Raw genomic sequence first — 26,073 nt, forward strand, 5'->3', positions numbered from 1 at the left:
TACCAAACTATACTTTGAACTTTTCATTGCATACAAATACTTTGTAGTTTGAGAAACAAATATAATTTTGATTCTGAAATCATTACTATGTACCTCTAATCAAAACAAAAAAATTAAATAAAGCATACAAGATTAAACATTCTTTGGTAATTGGCCTGTCTTTCCCATTTCAAGCTTTCCATTGCCATAACCTTCATCATCAGTAACAAATCTTGACCAATACCAATGTTGCTTCCAAACTTGAGTCATCTCTTCGATCGGGATTCCTTTCGTCTCCGGCAAGAAGACTTTCACGAATATCGACATGACGAACACAAAGAAGCCGAAGAAGAGGAATAGCCCGAATTTCAAGTGGCAAAGCATTGTTAAGAAAACTTGAGCAATAACAAATGTGAAAAACATGTTGACAGAGACATTCACACTTTGAGCAGCAGATCGGATTTCCAACGGGAAAATCTCGCTCGGTACTAGCCATCCGAGTGGTCCCCATGACCAGGCGAATCCAGCCACGTAAATGCAAATGAAAAGGACCACAACAATTGCATACCACTTGGGCAATTCACCCGGATCTCCGTCTACTCCGAACTTGATACCAATGCACACTGCCACAACAATCTGCACAACACGAAAAAATGATTACGTTAGTCACTTGAATTATCGCCTTTTCAGCACATTGCAAACTCATAGTGAATAGTTACCTGACAGATCAACATCTGAACTCCGCCCTCGAGGAAAAGGAACCGCCTTCCCCACTTATCGACACCATATATCGAGACCATCGTAGCAAAAACATTAACAAGACCGGTAATAACAGCAGACATAAGAGCAGCATCGCTACCAAAGCCAATAGTATCAAACAAAACCGGAGCGTAAAACATAATCACATTGATCCCTGTAAGTTGCTGAAAGAACGGAATTGCAATCGCCATAGTGAGTTGAGGTCGATATTTCCTCTGCAACAAATTTCTCCAAGGATTTTCGACTTTTTTCGATTCTTCACTAGCAGCAACAAGATCATCAAACTCCTCATCCACATTTTGGACGCCACGAACTCTCTTCAACTGAGTTTTGGCTTCTTCGATCTTGCCCCGTTGGATCATAGAGTTCGGTGTGTCCGGAAGGACTAATGATCCGACGGTAATGATTAGAGCCGGGACCATAGCGCCACCGAGACTCAATCTCCATCCCCAACCACCATGAATCTTTGAGAAGAAATAGTTCAATACATTGGCTATAAGAATACCAATTGTGATTGACAATTGAAAACCAATGTTTAATGCTCCTCTGTATCTGTATGGGGCCGTCTCAGATAGGTACAACGGCACAGACTGTAGTTACAATAAACAAAATTAATTAATTGAAATGTTGTTATTAATTAAACAAATAAAAATCAAACTTAGGCTAACAAATCAACTTTAATTTTTTTAATTAAAAAGATTCTAGACAAGCAAATCAATTTTGTATATTCAACGCCAGTTGCATCAAGAAGTAAACTTTTGCTGAAAAAATAAGCTTTAGAAAAAATAACAACAAAACAAACAAAGTCTTTGATTGCTAAAGCTATGATTTTTTTTCCTTTTCCTGACTTTTCTCAGGAACCAAACACATTTATATTTCTGGCTCAAGAAAATCTACAAATATGACAAAAAAAATTAAATAAAACCCAAAATAGCTGTTCAGAGTTCAAACACAACTTGGTATCAAAAAAAAAATCAAAATTTGTCCTCTTGCACAAAAAAAATCACTATTCTGATCTACACATAACAGATCTGATTTTCATTTTTTAAAGAAAAATCTGAATTTTCAGAATGTAAGAAAACAAAGAGACAACCAAAATTCTTTAGACAAAACGGAATAAAGACAAAAAGATTCCCAGTTTTTTCCATTTTAAACGTTAATTCTCAGACAAACGCAAACAAGAAAATCCAATATTTAGCTCCTAGGTAGCACGGACACTTCGCACAATTAACGTTTTCCGATTTGTCGGACACTTGGTGTTTCGGACAGAAAACTTTAAGTTTAAGTTTTTAATTGCCGTTTCACCGTATTCAAGTGTTATGTTTTTCCGTGTCCGTTAATTAGATCCAAAAAAAACAAGCAAGAAAATCAAGAAATATACCTGATTAGCAAACCCAATACCAAAACCAAGCAAAATTCTTCCAACAATCAGCATCCAAATAGCTTTAGCAGCGCCATTAATCACAGCGCCAGCAAAAAACAGAACACCACCAAAAAACATAGATAATTTCCGACCAAATCTTTTAGTAATACTCGAAGCAACTAACGACGATATCAAAGCCGCCAAATACAACGAAGAAGTGAACAAAGTCAACGTTTCACTGTCATATTGACAGTACTGGTTGACTCGTTTATGGTTATTCGGTGAGTCATTCGCATGCTTCTTTTCAAAAACCGACGGAAAAAACTTCTTCAGAAATGAATCCATCGACGTAACTCCACCTGAAAAACAAAACCAAGTTCAAATATTATATATTTTTTCATCTCTGATAATCAAAATATGAAGATATGAAACTTAGGTTATAATAATATTACCAGAAATTCCGATATCATAACCGAAGATCAAACCGCCCATGGCTGCGACGATGCATGTAACTGTAACGTAAAGAGTAAGGTTCCCCGGATACTCCCGGCCGCCGCCGGGAGCGGCTCCGATACCTCCTGCCGGCATTGGTTTGGACTTCACTTAAGTTTTTGCAAGAAAAATAATGAGAAATTAAAGGGTGTAGTTAAAATGGAGAAGATGATAGAGATTTTGGACAATACTTAGTAGTCTATTTATAGATGAAGATTCTCTCGTTAGTATCTTTATTTTTTAAATAATAATTTAGGAAAATTTGGAAAAGTTGTGCTGTCAATAATTATTATGAATTATCTGTAGTTTTATTATAATTATTACTATTATTTAGAGAAATTGACTATAGAGTAAAGAAATAAAAGCAAATGAAGAATTTTTTTCACTTGGTCATAAAGTCTGGTTCGGTAACCACCGTTGGATGGTCCTACAAATTGGAGGTTTGAATACTCATCAAGTGGTGTGTGTGTGGGGTACATGTATTGTCACGTATTTGTAATATTTCAAAGGTTACCATAATTAGTTTATTTAATAATATTACTCCCTCCGTTCTTTTTTAGTTGTCCATTTAGCCAATTTTATTTGTTTACAAATAGTTGTCCATTTAAAAATTCCATGTGATAGTAGCTACTTATCTTCCAAGTTTACCCATCCCTAATAAATGACTCTATGTTTTAATTTAAAAGACATTTATTAACTAATAGGGCTATATTAGTATTTTTCTTTATAAATTAAGACAAAAGAAGCACTACCTTGGTATGTGTAATATTGGCTAAACGGACAACTAAAAAAGAACGGAGGGAGTATTTACTTTTTTATAGCTGTTTTTTTAAGAATCGGACCGGACCAATCGATTCAATATGTTTGATTGCAAACCGAAGGATAGTCTGGTTCTATTTTTAAAAAATTAAAAGAAAAGTTTGACCATTTTGGAATAAAAAAATTGTACATAAACCGATTTGATTGGAAAAAAAACTATTTAATTTTTGTAAATTTGATTATAAAAACTGCCTAGTTATATTTTTTATTATTATTGATTTTTCATATATAAAGTTATATTTAATTTTATTTAAATGAATTAATATGTGATTAAACCTATTAAGTTGATTTTGAATTGTAGATTAGTAGTCAAACGGACCGGTGATTGGTTCTTATGGTCTTGAAAAAGATCATTATGGTAATAAAGAGAGGTAGTCGGTGAAATTTCTGGTTAAGGAAAATAAATGATTATACACGTCAGATAATACTCATCATTGCTGAGTAGATAATATTTGCCTTTTCACCTAATTAATTAATAAAACCTTATCGATATTTGGATAACGTTAGTATTTGCTTAATGAAATAAACCGTGATATTCAAGTCCTTTATACTAAAGTTTATACCATGTGATCCAAAGATAAATACCATTCACAACTTTAAATTTTCTTTTTGGAAAAATATATGTTTTAAAATGTAATTAATTTTGATGTTTTAATTATGATCTTATCCACTATACAACTCCAACTCGGCTTGCCATATATAAAAAATTACAGGTGTAATATGAGTAGAAAATGAGCTGCATGGAGCATGAATTATCTGTGACAATTATATGAATACATCTTGTGAAATCTTCTTTTTCAGAAAGTTTATCATTTAGGAAGTTATTATTTGGAAAGTAATATTTAATTTTAGTTGATTCATTAAATTTCATTTTAAAGGTAGAAAGTAATATTTAATTTTAGTATTTTTTTGAAAGTTTAGCCTAATATTAATCAGATTTATTCCATGCATGTTTTAATATTGACTTATTATATATATATTTTCAGTTTATAAATTTATCTCAGCATTTCATATCTATTTTTATAACACTTCTTTAATTAAAGCGACAATTAAATAAAAACGATACCCCGTATAAATGTTTGGTCATATACATTCACAGGGATAACAAATGTGACTGATTTTTTTCCTTCAAATTAGGAAGAAAAAAAAACAGGCAAAAAATTATTGTGATAGAAGAAACATTCTCATCGAGCAATTAAATCCTTAATTACAACATGTGATCCCTACAATTATTTTGATTAACAGAAAGGCATAAACAATTTTTTAAAAAATTTGGTACTTTCAAATTTAAAAATTACATTTTTTTTTTTTTGATACAAGGGAAGAGGCAAAAGCCTAAGAAAAATCACACACAAACACTTCTATCATACGATACTCCGTGCATATCATGCAAAATCCAAGGCACCAAACTCACAGGAGTACTATCATGAATCGCTAATCCGATCAAATCCCCATGCCCTATGGAAGCTAAATGGTCCGCCGCAAAGTTCGCTTCTCGGTAAACGTGACAGACTTGCACTTCCCAGTCCCTAGCAATCAAAGCTCGAATCGCAAATAGCAAATTAGAATGCTGCGCAGCTATCTCCAAACTGTTAATTTTCTCCACCACCAATTTGTTGTCGACTTCAAGGATAGCTCTGCGGTACCCTAAATTCCAAGCCATCAGCAAGCCTTGGTAAGCTCCCTTAAATTCAGCTCCCATAACTGAGTCATGGCCAATGGTCATCGTGAAACTGCCAAGCCAATTTCCCAACTCGTTTCTCACTAACCCGCCTGCTTTAGCAATACCGGATACCTGATCAAAAGCACCGTCGGTGTTTATCTTCACCCAGTTACAAGGAGGACAGGACCAAGCAATGCTAACATTCACTCGATCTCTAGCCACATTGCCATTTGAAACTGAATTGGAGAACGCCAACTTAATATAATTCATCTGCGCATAGATTTCATTGAGAACTTGAGACACATGGATCTGCTCATCTGCAATAACAACTCTATTCCTCCAAGCCCACATTTTCCAGACAATCACTCCAAAAAGCTGAGGCCAGTTCTCCACATAATCCAGTTTGAAGCATCCTGATATGTTATTAATAAACCAATCCTGGAAAGGGGATTCAAAAAATATAGCCCTATCATCGGGGTTGATGAATCTGGACCAAATAAGCTTAGAAACCCCACAGTCTCTAAGAACATGACTACAATCCTCGTCTCCCTCTCCACACCGAGAACACCTCGTATCAACTGAGATGTGTCTTCTGTTGAGCTCCACATTCGTAAGAAGCTGCCCATGCATAACGAGCCATAAGAATTGTTTGATTCTTTCCGGACCTTTCCAACTCCAAACAAACTTCCACCTTCTGTTATTCTCATCCCAGTTAGGGCTTTCAATGAGATTATACGTTGATTTTGTGGAGAAATACCCAGAAGGGGAAGGACCCCAATATATAAAGTCTTCACCATTATTAACGTGCGGAGGGCACATATTAGCAATTTTACTCAGATACTTAAAAGGAAGGAGGTAAGAGATCATATCCCATCTCCAGTTATTGCTAGAGTCAGCATAAAAACTCACAGTGCAATCCAGATCATTCGGAGGAACTTGATTACTGGCTACATCTCTAAGGATTACATTATCATCAAGCCAAGGATCTAGCCAAAAACGCGCTCTTCGACCATCACACACAGCCCAACGAACTCCTTGTAACAACACATTCCAGATTTTAAAAAGGCTTTGCCAAAGATGCGAAGCCCCTTTCACCTTATTTAACGAATGATAAAAATGAGAATCAAAATTATACTTACTAGAAACTAGTTTAACCCAAAGTTTATCTTGATTAGTAATCAAACTCCATCCTAATTTCATCAGAAGGGCCATATTCATAGATCGCATCTTTCTAAATCCAAGACCTCCACACATTCTCGGTTGACAAACATTGTCCCATTTGACCAAATTCAATTTACGGCAAACCGAAGAAGAACCCCACAGAAACTGCCTGTAATTTTTCTCCATCTGCTCACAATAAGTCAAAGGAACAGACATGGTTTGCATGGAATAAAGAGGCATAGCAGAAACAACTGACTTGATAAGAGTGGTTCGACCCGCCATAGATAACATCTTCGTTTGCCAACTAGCCAACTTATCTCTAATCCGCTCCATAAGACCTCTAGAGTGCCTCTTCAAAACACGACCATGGATCATCTCCACACCCAAATACTTACCAAAATCTAGGGTTTTAGAGAACCCTAACTTGTTGGCAATAGAATTTCCCAAACTGCTCGACAGATTCGAAGAAAAAAGAACTCTCGTCTTCTCACTATTAACACGCTGCCCTGAGGCACTACAAAAATCATGCAGAATTTTCTTAACTACCTCCCCTTGATCCAGAGAAGCTTCACAAAACAGGAATAGGTCATCCGCGAAGAATAAGTGAGAGAGAGGCGGGCAATTCCTCCCCATTCGAAGCGGCTTCCAACTCTTATTGGCGACTTCTAAGCTGATCATATGCGCAAGTCTTTCAATGCACAGGACAAAGAGGTACGGGGAGAGCGGGTCTCCTTGCCGAAGACCACAAGAAGGCTTGATAGCAGGAAGGGGAGCCCCATTCCATAAGATACTGAGAGAAGTAGTAGTCACACCTTGCATAATAACATGGATAATACTCTCCGGAATGCTGGCCAGCTCAAGAGTTTCCCGAAGAAAAACCCAAGAAATCTTGTCGTAAGCTTTTTCCAAGTCAATTTTAATTGCCATGTAGCCTTTCTTGCCAGTTTTTCTACGCATAGTATGCATGGCTTCTTGGGCCAAAATTACATTGTCGGTAATATGACGACCCGCCACAAAACTCGTTTGCTCCGGCCCAATAATAATTGGCATAATTTTCTGAAACCTACTAGCAAGCAATTTGGTAATAATCTTGAAAGACACGTTGCATAGGCTAATAGGACGAAACTGCGTTAAATTCTCCGGATTATCACACTTAGGAATGAGTGTAATAAGCGTATTATTAACCTCAGCTGGTAAAGGACTTCCTGCAAAAATATCCTTTATGAAGCTAACCACTTTGCTCCCCACAATACTCCAGTGATTCTGATAAAAGAAAGCATGTAAACCGTCAACTCCCGGCGCTTTCCAAGGTTTCATACCCCATAACGCATTCCTAATCTCCTCCTCCGTTACACCCGCTGCAATACTAACCAGCAAATCCTGGCTGATGGTTGGAAAAGAAATGCTGCTAGGTGGCAGAGGTACTATGTCATCAGTACTAGTGAATAAATTTGAGAAATGCTTGATAATCATCACTTTCAGCTCCTCTTGGTCTATTACAATATCCCCATCTTCATTTTTCAGCGCTACAATTTTGTTGAAACGCCTCCTCTGCTTGACTTTTCGGTGAAAAAACGTCGTATTCCTGTCTCCATCCATCACCCAATCGCAACGTGACTTCTGCAGCCACAACAACTCCTCTTGAAAGAGGGTTTCATTTAACTCAATCTGTAAAGTATTTTCCAACTCAGCAAGCTTCTTGGAAAAGAAAATCTCTCTCGTTCTTTGAATGCCATTTATACGAGCTAATAAAACATTTTTCCTTCTAAAGATGTTGCCAAAATCATTATGATTCCAATGACGAACTTCCTCTGTAAAATGATTCACACAGTTCACGAATGATTCCTGCGATGACCAGTTCTGACTTACCAAGTTTTGGAAGCTAGTATTCCCTATCCAAGCTGCCAGAAAGCGGAAGGGTTTAGCAGTAGTATTAACAACTCTGCTATAATTTAACTGAAGAAGAATCGGATTATGATCAGACTGAATCCGAGGGAGGTGAATAACACAATGATTATCATTCTTCTGCAGCCATAACTCATTACATAAAAATCTATCTAATCGCTTCAACACATTTCCTCTTTTCCAAGTAAATTTTGAGCCAATAAAACCCAAATCCACCATATTGAAATCCTCCACCCAATTATTGAAAAGATTGCAAATGCCCGAACTCCCAGCAGCTCCACCTCTCTTCTCCCCGTCATGGAGGGCTGCATTGAAGTCACCACCTATAACCCACGGCTCTTGCACATTGCTTGCTAAGGCAGCAAGATCATGCCAAACAAATTTGCGAAGCGAAGAATTAGGGCTGGCATAAACTATGGATAACAAAAAAGCATCAACTCCATCTCCCACCCTGACATGCACAAAGTATTTGTTATTGATCAGGATGCTAACTTTCACCCCAGCCTTCCACAAAATCCAGATGCCTCCCGAAAAACCATTAGCCTCCACCCTATGAGAATAATCAAAACCGCTCGATTTCACAAAATTATCCGCAATCGTACCACTGATTCTCGGCTCAACAATGCCTACAATATCCAGCTTATGCTTCAAACAAAAATTTCTAAAAACTCTTCTAAAAGCTTTCGACCCAGCACCCTGAACATTCCACACCATAATATTAAGATTTTCAATCATTAAAAAACTGTAAGATAAAGAAACAAACACAGGCTTAAACATCAAGACTGACAAATATCTGTATTAATGGCAAGACCATTGTTACCCACACTGCTAATGGGCATCTCTTGCAATTCTCCCATATCCACATCAGAGGAATTTTGACCATGAGGTCCTGTCATTTGTCGAGTATCAATTCCCTTGCCTCCTGATCTCAAACTAGTGATGTCAGGTGGGTCATTAGCTTCACACATAATATCCATATCGCTCCCATCATCTTCCATTCTATCCTTCATGCGCACAGGAATGTTAACCAGGCCACTCGACTCCCTAGAGTGAGAGTATGAGATATTAACAGCTGAATGATGGTTAGGATTAAGGGTGGTATTAACTCTAGACACATTAAAACGGTTATTGGCTGGGTTAGAAATAATCTTGGGCCCCGATTCGATCTTATTATGGCTCACATGGGCTTTCATTTTTTCAAGGGTAGAAACGTCTTTTCGTGTATATGTTACATTTAATTAGTCACATATACACATTTTTGTGACAGCCCCACTGACAAATTAATACTTTTAGGCTTTTCTAGTTTGTTTATTTATTTTCTAAAATTTCATTAGAGACCCACACATTATTTTTCATTGTTTAATTTAACCCAATATATAAGAATACTAATGTAGCTCTCATCTCATTCACCAGAATTAGCTTGTACTATAATTTTTTATAGCTGTAATATCATCCAAAACGGTGATTCAATTAAGATAAATGAATCGAACCATAATATTTCATAATTATAGCTAACAACTAGCATCCTAGGTTCGAAAAAATGAATCCTCCAAATGCCAAAAGTCTGTTTAGTTTAAAGAAGAAAGAATGTAAAATTCATTTAAATGTATAATTATCTTGGTAAGATTCAAAGAATCAAAATGAGCAAAGGGTCAATTTGATCCTTCAACTTGTGATTTAAAATTCAATAACTCGTTTTTAAGCATTTTGATAAATTAAGGATAATATTTTCTATTTTTAAATTAATTAAAGATAATATTTTCTTTTTATGGATCAATTAAGGATAAAATATAAAAAAGTTCATGGTCGATATGATTCAAATATTGTCCTTAGTTGACCTAAATATAGAAAATATTGTCCTTAATTAATTAAAATAGTTGAGAGTAAATTACTTGATCCTAAGTTTAAAATTCAAAGACCAAAGTAACTTTTTGTTCGAATCAATATGGACTGGCCACTCTCACCCACTAACTAGTGGCGAAAGTATCGTGGAGTAGTGCGTTCGCTCTAGTCGGAGGCGCAAGTTTCATTAGAGATAATATCCTGATTCTAAATTCTGCTTTCGTTAATATAAAAAGAAAATACTCGATTATGATTTTTTATTTTAAAGTTTGCCTGATCGGATTAACTTTTCAGACTATTGCCACTAACCATAATACATTATGTGAATTTTTTGAAAATTTAATACTAAGAAAATCCACATTTTTTTAACTTTTACTTTTAAAAAGTTTAATTAATTAAATTGACACATGAAAATCCGATTAAAATAAAAATATGTCTCTGTGTGTGGGGTTGACATTTTAGTACAGAGGCGAACCAGGTCGGAAGCTTCTCTATATAATTTTATGGTGTGTCATCATCATCATAAAGAAATTTTATAATCGTCACTTACTTTGCCAGATTGGATGGGTCCTATTTACTTACCATATGGCTTTGGTGGGTCCCATATAAGCTTAGTGATCCTGTTCACACGTGTGTAGAACAAATCTGATTTGTCACCTTTCTTACATTACGATTTTGCTGACTGTACATACTTCAATATTATTTGGACCGTTGGGTTTTTTGTATAAGCAACATAATATTAGTTTCACACTTTCACTTCCAATTTGCCACATGCTTTCACTTCTTATCGTCACAGCTACGTATTAATTTCTGTGTGTAACCCCATTCCATAGTACCTTGTTTAATTAATTTCCCGTATTTAGTTATTTTAAAACGGAGCGAGTACTATTTTTATGTCGGAATGATAATTTTAGAAGTAAATCTACCAAATTGAATCCGTGGCTAGCTAATTTTATTGAACAAAGGACCAATTCACTCTCTCAACTTGGCACGAAATATCAAATGAGTCATTTCGACCGTTTTTGGATCAAACAAACACACAATTTTGTAAAATCGTACAAATCGCACCCTCCCTAAGAGAGTGCAACACACTCTACGGTTTTGAAAAACAAAAGGTTAAAAATAGTACTCAATGTTATTTTTAATTTTTGATTTAATGCTTAATAATTTTAAAATTTCAAAAATTAATCTATTTTTCAAATAAAAACTTAGGGACCAAAATTCCCTTTTTTCCTTCTTCTTCTTCTCTCCTTCCCTATCTCTTTCACCTTCATTTTCTTTTTTTCCTTCTTTTTCTTCCACTATCTTCAAGCAACACCGGCACCGCACCATCTTCGAACAACCACCGGCGCCCCACCATCTTCAAACAACCACCGACAACCTCTCTTTCTCCCTTCTGTTCTCGTCTGAGAACAGAAAGATCTGTTCGTCTGAGAACAGACCCGCTGTTCTCAGACAAAAACAGCCTGGTTGTTCTTGTCTGAGAACATCCACTACTAGAAAACTGCATTTTAGCAACGGCTTTTTCCGTCGCTAAAGACTGAAATCTGTCGGTAAATTAAATTTTCCGTTGTAAAAGGCTAAAATCTGTCATTAAATCAAAAAATTTCCGTCGGTAATTCTCTGTTTTCTAGTAGTGATCGGGCCGGTGGTGGACCCACTGTTCGTGGTGGACGGAGTGTTTGACGGTGGAGCGATTTCAACATTGGCGGGGTTTCCGGTTGATTAGTATTAGGTGTTTAATTAGTATACACAGATTTGGGGTTAATGACAATTGTGTGTCTCATTTGCTAATTATTTCTCAAATTACCTCCAAAAATGAATAAATTCCCATTTAGTCTCTTCCAGACCGCGAAACAGTTCCGCGGCCTAGCCTACGTGGCTCCTCGCTGGCCAGTCAGGGAGGAGCCACATGGGAAAAGCAAACCGTGGAACACTTCCGCGGTTTGCTTTGTTCAACGTGGCAACGTGACTCCACCTGCGTCCACCTGCGTCCAGGTGGAGCCACGTCTGCAGACCGCGGAACACTTCCGTGGTTTACCCAAAGACGCTTAAGTATTCCGCGGTCTGCATGACACAAATGCAGAAAAAAATTTAATCGGGGGCTAATTTAAGAAATCTTTTTAATTTTATAGATAAACATGTCATTAACCCACAGATTTGATTAGAATTTTAATTATGTTCAATTAATATTAAATTAAAATTAATTAGGATTAATTTTTTTAATTAGGTAACCCACTCTCTTTTTTGTCAGAAGGGTGAATTTGAACCGGTTTTGCTAAATTGTGGGTTGAAATGATCTGGTTTTGCTAAGTTGTGGGTTAAATTATACCAATCGTCCAAAATGACTTATTTGATATTTCGTGTCAAGTTGAGGGGGTGAATTGATCCTTTATTCTAATTTTATTATATTAGTTTATCCATATTGAATCTTCTCTCTAGAGATAGAGAAAGAAAAGTTCATAAAGAGAAAAAGTTCGAGTTTTTTTTTTCGATTTTGAGCATAGGAGCTGATGATCTTCAACTTTTAGCCGGAAATCATCGTCTCTTAATTCGTTTTTTTGCTATGTTTTTTTCAAAATAAATTGCTCAATATTTTTGGAGACTTGTCTATATTTATGAGTATTTTTTGTTTGGTTTCAGTTTTATTTGTATGAATTCTTGACTCGCTCAAAACATTTTAGCATTTGTTCAAACTTCAACTCTACATTTTTGAAGATTTAAGGTTTTCTTATCACCGTTCGAGGTATCTTAGCAGCGGAATAAGTGGTAATTAATCGAAATTACGGGATGCTATTGGTGACGTCAGAGGATTCTTCACACACTTGAATTCATTCTGTTTTTAGTCACCTGTCAAATTTGCATCTTTAAATTTCTATTATTATTTCTTTTTTTATTATAGGCCGATTATAGAATTTCAGTTGTTTTTTATTTTTTTATAATTTAATTTACGATATATTTCGACAGTAGGGTATACTCTGTTAATCTTATCAATATCACTACTCCTTGAAAAAAAAAAGTTTATCAATATTGACATATACAAAATTAGTAGTAATCTTATTTTGAATAAACAAAACAAGTAATTGAAAGGCCAAGCAATTAGAAAAGAATGGAAGTAGGATTCCAGCTGCAATTCACACAGAATGGGGCGGTGAACGCAATCTTATAGCAACGGATAAAGTTTGAGTATGCATGCCCACATTAAGGTCCAGTCCTCCATTGGCGGCCACACTTATTCGTTGTCTATTGACTTTGGAATAACAATTAATGTAGCTGCTGCATGTACATTCAGATAGAGTTGAGCAAAAATTGACTTAAACAATTAATCCCAATTAAGTTACTTAAATTATTAATTTGTTCTTATTTATTAAAATATAATCATTTAAAAATGAACGTGTAATGTAACCAACAAATGAAATAAATATTTTAAAATGAAAGAAAAAATACGATAAATCCACAAGTTTTGAAAGTCAACTAATAACAAATATACATGCACTTTTATAAACACAATAGAGTTGACTGACAATCTGTCCCCATTGTTCTTAGCTGAAACCATGGCTCATAATAGGACGCAGGATAAGGACCCCAACTCATTGTATTATCCTTCCTTCGAATATTAGAGATTTAAAAACAATCTTATGAAATAAGTTCTCTATATTTTAATAATTTATTATTGGTTGACCATGTATTTTAGGCTTATTTAATCGAGAAAAAAAATTATAGCCAGACCAAACACTTCGTACTACTCCCTTCGGTCCATAATATTTGTCGCATTTGAAAAAAAAATTTGGTTCATACTAATATTTATCATGTTATACTTAAGAGAGCATTAATTGTTATTTTTTCATGTTTGTGCTCCATTAATTCATTGAAATAATACAATAAACAAATGAAAATGGTAGTAATAAATGTAAACAAGTTTCAATGTAGGGTTATCTTAGTAAAAGTGTTTACAAATTAAGACATATTAATTGTTTTCTTAATTCTTGTGTTAAAGCTAAATGCGACAAATATTATGGACCGGAGGGAGTATATTTTATGGTTCTAATTTAAGATTGTTTGTATATTTATTTCCGACCTTTCACCTTTGTAGTAATTTTTATACATTATTTAAAGTATTGCATTGTACGTTTTTTATATTCTTTTTAAATTTGTCATTTTATAGTTCATTCCCATTTTCTGCGAGTTTTATACAAAACGATGCATTTTATTTAATATACATTTTGTAGTTTTATATTTCGTGAAAACAGAAATGTTAAATTCAAAACGAAAAAATATATGTGATGCAACATTTTAAACAATGTCTTTGAATTGTTACAAATGAAAAAAATGCAAAGAACCCTTTAACTTAAACCATTTTCTCACATCATGCACAATTGTAATTTCGTAATATAATTGCAGTATTTTTAACTTTATAAGAATATCTCCAATAATACTCTTTCTAATAAAGAGTTTTTTTTTATAAAATAAAGAGTGTGATTTTTAATCACCGTTAGTCCAATGATTTCTCTAATTTCTAATTTTTCATTTTAGTTTAAATTTATAAATGTTAAAGAATATTCATCTATTCAATTTATTTTTTTATTAGTTTTTCAATGATGAAAAGGGGACACCAATATATGTTTTAAAAAAGAGTAATTAAATTATTTTAAAATTTAAAATTTAGTTGATGAGATATGAAAGAGAGTGTGAATTTAACTATTTACATGTGGAGAGCTGAATTCATTCTCAAATTAAAATTTAGATTATAAAAAATTCATTGGATCCGTAATTTTTTATTAAACTTTTTAAAATAAAGAATAGATTGCAGATGCTCTAATATATTTAAGAAAAAACTTAGATGGTTTCTGAAGCTCTGATGTTTTCTCAAAATTATTATTTTTGAAAATATAGTTTGAAAATGTAGAAATTAGGAAATGGATAAGATACGATTTAGTTATAAAGAAGGAGCTATCCGATATAAGAGCTCCAAGGCCAGGCAAGAATCATAGGCCACCTTAATTATTTACTATTTTTTTATCATGGCTAATCTTCAATTTCAGTCCTTAAATTTTTGTTTTTTCCTTTTATAGTCCCTAAACAAAAGTTAGAAGTACGTTTTTTTCATCTCTTGATCACATGATTTCAGCTGTCATGATAAAACACTTCAAATAATTTTATGACTTAGCGGTGTGTAATTCATCATTTTATTGGCTTTCCTGTCTTAAATTTTTTATTTCTTTAAAAAATATATGTCAGTTGTTAATTTTCAATTAGAATATAAACAAAATATGAGGTCCTTTTCATTTGCTAATCATGCATATAAGAACGAATAAAACTTTTTTTGATGTTTATGTACACATGGGTTTACGTCTTATTTGTAACAATCTACTAGTTGGCCCTTTCTATCTCAATTTGATTTAATATTATTAATTTTTAAAGTTTAAGCCGTTGAATACACATAAAGTGCGACTTTCTTATCCCTTTTAACAATTATTGAATCATGTTATTTTTTGGCAAAAAAAATCATGTTATTTTAATAAACTTATTATCATTATCTTATTAAATTTGACAATTAACTTATTATCAATATTATTCTAGTCCAAGTTAAAAGAAAATGCAAATAAGTGCAATTATTCAATGTCGATAAATGTTATGTCTATATTTATTTTAAAGTGTGTCATTTTCTTGACAGGATAAGAGTTAAATTTGTTCAACATATACATGACTCATTTGTGGTGTGAAATGGGTTTATTTTCCTTGTTTTGGAGGAAAACAAGCAACAATAATGGGTTAATTATTTCTCCAACTCCACATTAATTTAATTAAGGTTAAAGATGCATAAAAAATTCTTTAAATTGTTCGGAAAGACCACATATTTATTTTTTTAGTTTCTTTGGACACTTAGACTTTCAACGTTTTCCAACATCGCTAAATAACTCTTAATTTCTTTGAAAGAAACTAGTAAACCCCTTTTAATTTATTTTTAGGACTCTTAGCGCCTCACACTTTTATTTATTTTTTGATCTTTTTCCTCAAGAGTGAGTTTATTTGTGCTATTTTAAAACATTGAGGGCCTAAGTAGCCTAAAAAAACTATCATGACTTACGTGCCTTTTATGTATCATTCGAAGGATCTTTTTTTACCTCTGCGTTTTAAGTATTAACTAGTATATATGTTAAAAACATTTGCTTCAAAGATTAAAAGACAGCCTGGCCATATTTAATTAATTTTTCAATTATATACTTCTTAATTTCTTAATTAAACCAATCAGCATCTCAATCAGATTCTCCGTTTTGGTGTTTTTGGCACAACAAAGACTGCAAAAGTTAATTAACAGGACAACCCAAAATATATACATTTTTAACCTTCTATTATTGCTAATTAAGATGGGTTTTAATATTAGTATAATATTATTTCTTATCATATACTATCAATTAACCTAAAGCAGCTAGGCAGGACATAATTTTCAACTGAACTACCCAAAAATTACCAAACATGAATAATAATGATGGTTGGTTTATAGCAACTCTAAATCAAGAAAATTGATCTGATTTAATCAATCACATGCTTTTGGCTGACTTAATTTTGGGAATTGTATGGCCCAGTAAAAAGAAATCAAGAAAATGTATAATTCTGCCCCCATTTATAAGTTTTGAGGCACTGTGACAAATAACTGAATTCTGAAAATGTACATATATAACATGGGTTGTTCATAATTGTACTTCCCAAATTTATTAGACTTATTTGATTTGTACAAATATTAACCATTTTAATATTTTTATTTTTTATTTTATTATATTTTTATTAAATAAGTAATTTTTATTTAATGTTTTATTATATTTTTATTAAATAAGTAGTTCAAACTGCATATAAAAAATTAATACTAAATAATTTATTATTAATATCATTAAAACTATGAAATATATAGTTAATTATTATTAATTTAATTAAAAACATTATATAAATTAATTGTTGTTTAAAAATAAAAAATCAATTTATCATTTAAAATAATAAAAAAGAATTTACCAGTTAAAGATAGAGAAAATCTATCTAAAAGAATGTCCATTTATTAATAATAAATTCTTATCTATGAAGTGTACCATTCCTTGTCTACGAGTAGCTACAGTCTGATTTCATTTTAAAACCGGATTGGAAATAGCCCGCTCAAAATTGATTTGGAATCGAATAAATTAAAAATCAAGTTAAAATCGGTATTGAAGTGAAGAATTTTCGATTTAGTTTTAAAACGACAAAGGTCGCCAACCGATTATTTTAAATATATTTAAATTTAAGGGTCGATTTCGGGCATATTTCATTAAAAGTAAAATCAAAAATCGACACAGTACTAGATTTGGAAATGCCAATTCACGAACCGGGACCGGAGCTTGATGTAACCAGGAATGGTTAAATCATCATTTACTCCATGACTTGAAGTCTACTGAATTTGTCATCTTCAGTTGACCATGACTTTGCTATGATTATTAATTCAAGTATGAAGCTTTGATATGAGAATGCTCTGAATTTTCGCTCTCCAACTCACCAACTTGGGATTTTTAATTTCATCTTCATCTTCACTTAAATCCATGTTTATTTGTTTTTTTCACTGCCATAAGGATTCTACATTAAACTGGCAAGTGGCAAGAATTAAATTAAAAGATGCTAACACTTTAATCAAAAAAAGTAAGGAATATATTTCTTTTATCTATTGCTAGAGATAATCACAAAATAGAACCTCATCCAATTGTTTGAAGATTTAAATAAACTAAGTATTAAATGTTAAAGTTATATGCAAAAAATATTATAATTTTTTATAATTGTTTTTATAATCGGAGAAAGGTGAATGTTTGTGAAAAAAATTGAATTCATGACCAGACCTTAACAATATTGTCCAACAATTACATCATTAGATCTTTTTATAAATAAAAACACAAAAAATATTTATTAAATATATAAATACAACAATTTCACACTTTAAATTCCATGCACATTTACATGCAGAGGTTTGTTAGAGATATAACAAAATTTTGAATTATAATCTTGGATAATAATTTAAATTTTTAAGTGAATTAATTAATTATTTTATATTATAAATAATTTTTAAAATTAAAAGGATAATTTTAAAATGTCAGAAAGTAGCTTAATTTTATAGATGGTCAGATAATTAATCAATTTAAAATTTTAAATAGTTAGATGAGATTATAATTACAATAAATAGATAAATAATATTGTTTTTAAATCATAAATAGATAAATAATTATAATATAATTATCTCACGCTCCAAAAAAAGTTTATGATTTAACCAGAAATGCCTATCAACCAGACAACAATTTGTCATTCATCCCCAACTCACATTTTTCCCATGTTTAGGGCATTAGTCGGTCCATTTAAAGAGTAATGGCAGCATATATATATATTAAATATTTTACATTTTTTTAATCAATTAGACTTTTAGGATCACCAATTCCTATCACATTAAAAGCTTATAATATTTTATCTCATCTTTTTTAATTAGGGCTTGTGAAGTAGGTAGCTGTGGAAATGTATTTGACACAAATTTAAGTACCCTTCTAGTCCAGTTGTGTGTACATCCAAATATCAGAGAAAATTACATATGCTAATGTACTTTTTTCCTTTACTTTTGCCATGTAATTAAATTTGTGGTCCTTATAGGTCATTTTCTATATGGCTGTTTAAAACCTGGAACAAACTAGAAAATTAAGATTGCAGGACCCATATATAGGATAAATTAAAGACAAATAATTAATAAATTCAGTATTAAACTATATTTATTCTTTGAAAATATAGTAAGCTTTAATTACAGGGTTTAATTTTAACTATGTAGTAGCCAAAATGGCTATGATTGTTAGCTATTATCGTGCAGAATCAAGAGAGTATCAAAGAAAAAATTAATGGTATTTTGGTTTAACAATACTATAGAAGCTAAAAATATCAAAAAATTAAAATGGAGAGATACTTGAAGTTGATGTAATAAAAATTTATTTTGTCTATAACATTGTGACACTTAAGGGTTTATAGATGGTTTTTATAATTATCTTATTTTCTGATTAAATAATCTCATAATTATATAATACTATCCGGTGTTCATACTATTTTAAATATAGCTTACTAATAAACTTAATAAATAAGAATACGTTAATTTTAAAGAAACAGAGAGAGTAACATTTCTAACTGCTAAATTTTTTAGTGGGAATCACGAATTTTTAAATAATGGCCTAATTACTTAAAAAAAAACCCCACCTTATAACATTTTTTCGTTTATACCCTCACGTAGGAAAAAGTTCATTTGTACCCTTTTTTTAATTTTTTGTTTTCATCTCTACCCTAAAATTTAATTTTTTGACAATTAAATTAATTAAAAGATGAAAATATTACAAATGATTAATAATATTAATATTTAATTAGAATATAAGCTAAATATAAAGGGTTATTTTGAATATTTTTCTAAATGAAAAGAGGTCAAATTAGCTCTTTAGAGTAGAGACGAAAATAAAAAATCAAAACAAGAGTACAAATAAACTTTCTTTTAAATCAGAGTATAAACGAATAACTGTTATAAGGTGGTTTTTCTTTTAAAATAATTAGGCCTTACATAATCATCAAAATTGACATAAAAGATCAATAGATAAGACAATTTACATACCAAATTACAAGAAAAGACGATAAAAGAGCATTGCATGCTTGAAAGCAAAATACTATTAGTTTAATCCAATAATTATTATATTCAATTTTCTCACTTGGTACACCTATAATTACCAAATATATCTAAGTAGAATAAATTAGTTAATTGAACCTTTAGCTTTTTATATAGTCCACTTCAAAATTCATCATATATAGTAGTTATTTTTTAAAGAATGATGTAATCAGCATTCTGGATTGACACTAAGTGAAAATCTTGTATATTGTATAAATTTTATTTTATAAGAACATACATTATAAAATAATTTTTTTTTGACAGTTTTATCAAATGGGTGCAGTTTTAGTGGACATACTGTGCTCTCACTACATTTTTTTGACTAATTCAACTAAATATCATCATCTATATGTATTTTTAAAGCATTATATTAGATGTGAATTCAAAATCTTGATACTTTTATATTGTTATAATCATCATTGACTTGGACTAGATATATAAGTCTCCCTACACTACACCCAATGTCATACCAAGACTGAATAATCTCAAAATTGTCATGCATTATGCTTTCTATTGAATGCCTCTTTTTTATATTGAAGGAATTGAGTTATTTTTTTACCCTTTCTTTTGGATAAATTCTACATAGTAATTTCATTTGAAAATGAAATAAATTAATTTGTAATTCACTTGATAGTATTATTTTTATGATAATTTAAATAAATCAAATATAACTATAGTTATGTATTAATTCATTTATTAACTTATTTAGATTTTTTGTTAAAATCAAAAAAATCATAAATTCTTAAATCTCGTGCCATTATTTTTTAATGACAAGTAGACATTACCATGGTCCGGACTTGAATATTTTTATTGCAACCTCATGCGTAACGACCTAAGCCTGATTCGAATCTCATTTTTACTATTCAAATCCGTTTTGTGTATTTGTTCGGATTTAAGCGTGCTTTTTTGGATTTATTTCAAAAACTATATAATAACAAAAGTTCAAATCTGTTCATAAAAAGTAGTTTTAGTTCGAATGCAGACGAAATTTAAGATGAAATTAATTTTTCAAACTCGGCTCAAAACAGACGGGTCTAGACGGACCAGATATTCAAGCCTATAAACATGGATAGTGATAAAATACATCAATTTTGTGCTTAGTTTTCATCTCAATTGTGTAGTATGTTCTAAATTAAAAGAAAAATATTATTCAACTCACCTATTTTAACCCATTTTGTTGTATCGATTTATGTGTTATGTTTTTATTTGCTTAATTTCTATAAAAAAATATATATTTTAATTTTTCTTTTCAAATTGATCTACTCGTTTATTGCCATGTCAGGTGGTATACTAAAATACATTAAAATAGATGGATTAAATAGTGTTTCTTAGATTAAAATTTCATGAGCACGCCTATGATTTTTTCATCATGAGACGTTGACAACATAGGAAAACAAAATGAGTGCTCAACTCATTCAAATTTCTTGTTTTAGATAATTGTATAAGTAGAAAAAAAAAGGGACGATGACAAAAATACCTAAAATTTTAAAAATATTTACAAAAGTACCTGTAAACTTTTTTTATTTACAAAAATACGACTGATTTAAAATTAATTACAAAAGTATCAAAAAATGAAAATTAATTACAAAAGTACGATTTGTATAATGTCGGTATAATTATGGTATAATTTTGGAATATTAAAACTATAAATCAGATAATTTAAAAATAATATTTGGTTTATTATTGGTATAATTTCAGTATATTTTTGGTATATTGATTATAAATTTTTATATATATTTTCTAGTTGATAACATGTATTTTTTTTATGTGTATTTTTCACTATAATTGGTAATTGATGGATACCGAATCCTATTCTACTTATAATGGAGTCGAGTCGTAGGAGATCTATTCTCAGACGACACCAGACTCCCGCCCAAAGGGCCGAATCAACCGGATCCGCCTTGACTGGAATACATCATTCGACATCATAAAGACCGAATCCCTGAGGACTCGGACAAAGCACGTCGACCCCGGGATTCGGATAAGACCAAGATCTACGCATATTCGGAGTATCTGTCCTATTTGGATACAAATTCCAACTTAGGAAGATAGCCTCCAATTTAGGAAGACGAGACTGTTTAGGAATATCTTCCTAAATAGACTCCTGTCTGAATAAGGAATGACACTCCTAATCAGGGTCAAACCCTACTAAATAGGAATCACTTTCCTACTACAACTCTGCAAGGTATACACTCGACTACTATAAAAGGAGCTTGAGGTATGCCTAAACACACAACTTATAATAAATACAAATACTTTCTCTTAAGCCTAAACTGACTTAAGCATCGGAGAGCTAATCGGACAAACCGTCCGATTAGCCATCTACACTGTTTTGCAGGATTAATGCCGTCAAAATGCCGGAATCCATCAATTGGCGCCGTCTGTGGGAAAAGCTTGAAAACTTCGAACTTGAAGGAGCTTTTCTGAACTCAAATAAATTCTCATTGAAGGATGGCATCTGACGGGACTAATCTAAAAAAAAACAGATAGATTTAACGGATCTGATAAATCTGAAGAATTAAGAATAAACAAAACGATCGTCATCAAGAATAAGAGAGGGAGAAGCAAGCGATAACAGTAATAACAAAATTAAGCAAGGAACAGCGAGGAGATAAAAAACTGGAAAGCAAACGGGAGCCGCAAAATTGGCCAACAATAAACTGCTCAATTGAAGCACAACATGATCTATGAAAAGCGACAAGCGACGTGGAGATGGAATAACAAGTAGCTGGGCACGAATTTCACTAAGCACTAATGTAAAGTGAAAGCACAAAATGGAAGCACCAATCGTTGCCCATAAAAAGCTAGCTGCAAACCAAAGGCAGACATAGAAAATAAAAAAAAAAAAAGGAGAAGAAATATTGGAGAATATTGGAGAATATACTGAAAGAAAAGACGAGATGTCCTAAACACCAGAAAACTAGGCGAACAACGCCCAACAAAAAAGAAGAATGAAAACGGCCCAAGAGGCGAAAAACGAAGACATGATCTAAAAACGGGCATAAATACCCTTTGAGATCGGTGTATTTGTGGGGGAGCTTGAAGGATAAAATACAAATTTCACGAAGAATGCGATCAAGAAAAGAAAAGAAAAAGACAAACAATTAGCGGAAGCAAATAACTCAGATCTAATGATTACAAAAACAAGAAAAAATCCAAAAAAAGGAAATAAAGCGAGAGATGGTGGCAACAGAACTCCTACAAGGAGTAAAAGAATATAGAAAGCATAACAAAAATCGGTGGCAAGAAAAGAAAAAATAAATATAAAGGCCGAAAGAAGAGAAGAAATAAGAAATCAAATGAATTTTATCCAGAACAATAATGAAGATGGAGAAAGAAATCAATAAAAAGAACACCACTTGAGATCATGAAGAACCAAGCGATGTAAAAATGAAGGAAAAGACCTCGGACAAAACGAATGAATAAACAAAGAAGGCTCCGCCAAAGAAGAATAAGCCAAAGCTTAAACAAGAAGAGACTCGCCTTAATAAGGCTCGGTCAAAAAGAATAAACAAAGAAGGCTCCGCCAAAGCTTAAACAAGAAGAGACTCGCCTGAATAAGGTTCGGTCAAAAAGAGTAAACCAAGAAAACAACAAAAAAGAAAATAAAACTTGACGAAGAAGACTCATCCAAAGGAAAACCCCAAGAGGGACAAAGAAGATAGATTCGTCCGAACCTTGGAAAAAACCCCAAGAGGGAAAGAATGATGAATAAGGTAGAAGTCAAAAGGCCCATCATCAAGTATAGACTTTTTGTCATACCCGATGGTTCCTATCGCCCGTCGTCAAGTATAGACTTTTTGTCATATCCGACGGTGCCAATCGCCCATTGTCAAGTATAGACGGTTGTCATACCCAATGGTGCGAACTATCTTTAATTCATACAACGCAGCAAAGCAGAAAGGAATCGGAATAAATAAAGGTGAAACGCCAAAAAACCAGAGTATAGATTTACTCTAAAATAAAGACGAAACGCCCAAAAAACCAGAGTATAGATTTACTCTAAAATAAAGGCGAAACGCCGAAAAACCAGAGTATAGATTTACTCTAAAAAAAGCAAAACGCCAAAAACAGAGTTTAGATTAACTCTAAAAGCGAAATATCAAAGATCAAAATCAACTCGAAGCAAAATAAAGCGAAAGACGAAAATGCCAAGAAATAGAGGAATGCGAAAGATCTCAAAACAAAAGACCGAGTCTAAAATGATTCGGGTAAAAATAAGGTCAAGTGCCAAAATAAGGAGACTCACTCAAATCAAAAGAAATAAGGCTACATGCCCAAATCAACGAATCACAAACAACTCGCCCAAATCAGAGGAACAAATCTTAGTAAGGAAGGCAGTCCACCCGAAAAGAATTAAAATCAAGGAAAGTCGACGAAATAGATTGAATGACCTGATCTCAAAACGGGCATAAATACCCTATAAGATCAGTGTATTTGTGGAGGAGCTTGAAGGACTCATATATGTCCAATGAAGAAAACAAAAGGAACAAAATGAAAAAGAATTGCAAACAAGAAGAGTCACCTCGAAGAAACAATTACTCATTAAAAGAGTAAACATCAGCTGGAATAAAAGATTTCGAGTAATGAAGATAAAGACAAGCACAAAGAACACAGAAATGTTGAAATCCAAAAACCAAAAGTAAAAGATGAAATACAACAGTTTAAAGACAAAGGAAGATAGAATGAATGGACACGTGTCCTACCTTCAAAAAATAACGAATAGATGAACGACACATGGCGAAAAAGGAGAAAAACTGGAATCTTGCTCGAGAAGCAAAAAGGAACGCCAAAATACAAAACGACTCGCCTCAAATAGAGCTGAAATACTCCGAGGCATAAAATACCATGACTTCAGCTCACTTGCGGGGGGGCTAATGATGGATACCGAATCCTATTCTACTTATAATGGAGTCGAGTCGCAGGAGATCTATTCTCAGACGACACCAGACTCCCGCCCAAAGGGCCGAATCAACCGGATCCGCCTTGACTGGAATACATCATTCGACATCATAAAGACCGAATCCCTGAGGACTCGGACAAAGCACGTCGACCCCGGGATTCGGATAAGACCAAGATCTACGCATATTCGGAGTATCTGTCCTATTTGGATACAAATTCCAACTTAGGAAGATAGCCTCCAATTTAGGAAGACGAGACTGTTTAGGAATATCTTCCTAAATAGACTCCTGTCTGAATAAGGAATGACACTCCTAATCAGGGTCAAACCCTACTAAATAGGAATCACTTTCCTACTACAACTCTGCAAGGTATACACTCGACTACTATAAAAGGAGCTTGAGGTATGCCTAAACACACAACTTATAATAAATACAAATACTTTCTCTTAAGCCTAAACTGACTTAAGCATCGGAGAGCTAATCGGACAAACCGTCCGATTAGCCATCTACACTGTTTTGCAGGATTAATGCCGTCAAAATGCCGGAATCCATCAGTAATGAACTAGAAAATTTGTATACTCTTGGTATACTGATGGTATAATTTTGGTATATTATTAATTTAATTTTCAGTATACGATTTGATGTAATTTTGATAAATTTTTATTTAATATCAATATGTATAATGTTGGTATAATTTTTGTACAATGTTGATATAATGTTAGTTTATTAGTATACTAACATTATACCCATAGTATACACCGTATGTTTGATATTATTTTTTATTTTTTTGTACTTTTTTAAATATTATTAATATTTTTGTAAATGAAAAAAGTCAACATATACTTTTGTAATTATTTTCATTTTTTTTGGTAAATGGTGTAATTTCCTCAAAAAAAAAGTGTTAGCCAAAACCAAAAGCAAGAAATTGAGAATGGCCCAATTGAGGTGAAAAGAAGAGCTAAAAGCCTGAAACCTACAACATGAAAATTGGTTGATAGCTTCAGGTTATGATTCACAACATTGCATAAAAGAGCTGAAGCTAACTCAATTTAGCCCATGCTCTTTAAATGAGGCCCATTAGTCACCCCTTTGAGTTCTTTCCATCCCTTCATGGGCTTTTTTTTCTTTTCAGAATAGGAATGTTTACAGAATAGTCTTGTGAATATATAGGTTGGAAATTTGGAATAAGTATTTTAAATGTGTAATTTTTTTTTTGGAGAGTTAAGGTTTCACTTTCTCTTTGATTAGTAAAATAATTTTTTAATTTTTTTAAAATAATTTCTTAGTTAATTGAATATATGTTGTTTAATATTTATTGAATTAAAAGAAAAAAATCTAATTAATAAAAATCTTTTTTAATCGTTCAAGTAATCTACATTAGTATTTTTTATGAAATGAATAATAAAATTGAAATAGTTTAAATTAAATTAAGCTAATTTATATTATTAGTCATGTTCAATCATTCAAAAAAAAATTGTTACATTAATAATTTTTA

At 32.4% G+C, this 26,073-nt stretch overlaps 1 protein-coding gene across 1 annotated transcript; it reads right to left on the minus strand.

Annotated features, from left to right (window-relative positions):
* On the minus strand, window positions 1–2,771 carry LOC126664312 (sugar carrier protein C). Its single transcript, XM_050356653.2, has 4 exons — window positions 2,554–2,771; window positions 2,120–2,460; window positions 699–1,328; window positions 1–615 (listed from the first exon to the last, which is right to left on the minus strand). Exons 1-4 carry the CDS (start codon window positions 2,687–2,689, stop codon window positions 133–135), a joined length of 1,590 nt encoding a protein of 529 aa, XP_050212610.1. The 5' UTR covers window positions 2,690–2,771; the 3' UTR covers window positions 1–132.
* Window positions 2,772–26,073: the final 23,302 nt, after the last annotated feature.

This window comes from Mercurialis annua, linkage group LG1-X (genome assembly GCF_937616625.2).
Source record: "Mercurialis annua linkage group LG1-X, ddMerAnnu1.2, whole genome shotgun sequence".
NCBI classification, from domain to species: domain Eukaryota; kingdom Viridiplantae; phylum Streptophyta; class Magnoliopsida; order Malpighiales; family Euphorbiaceae; genus Mercurialis; species Mercurialis annua.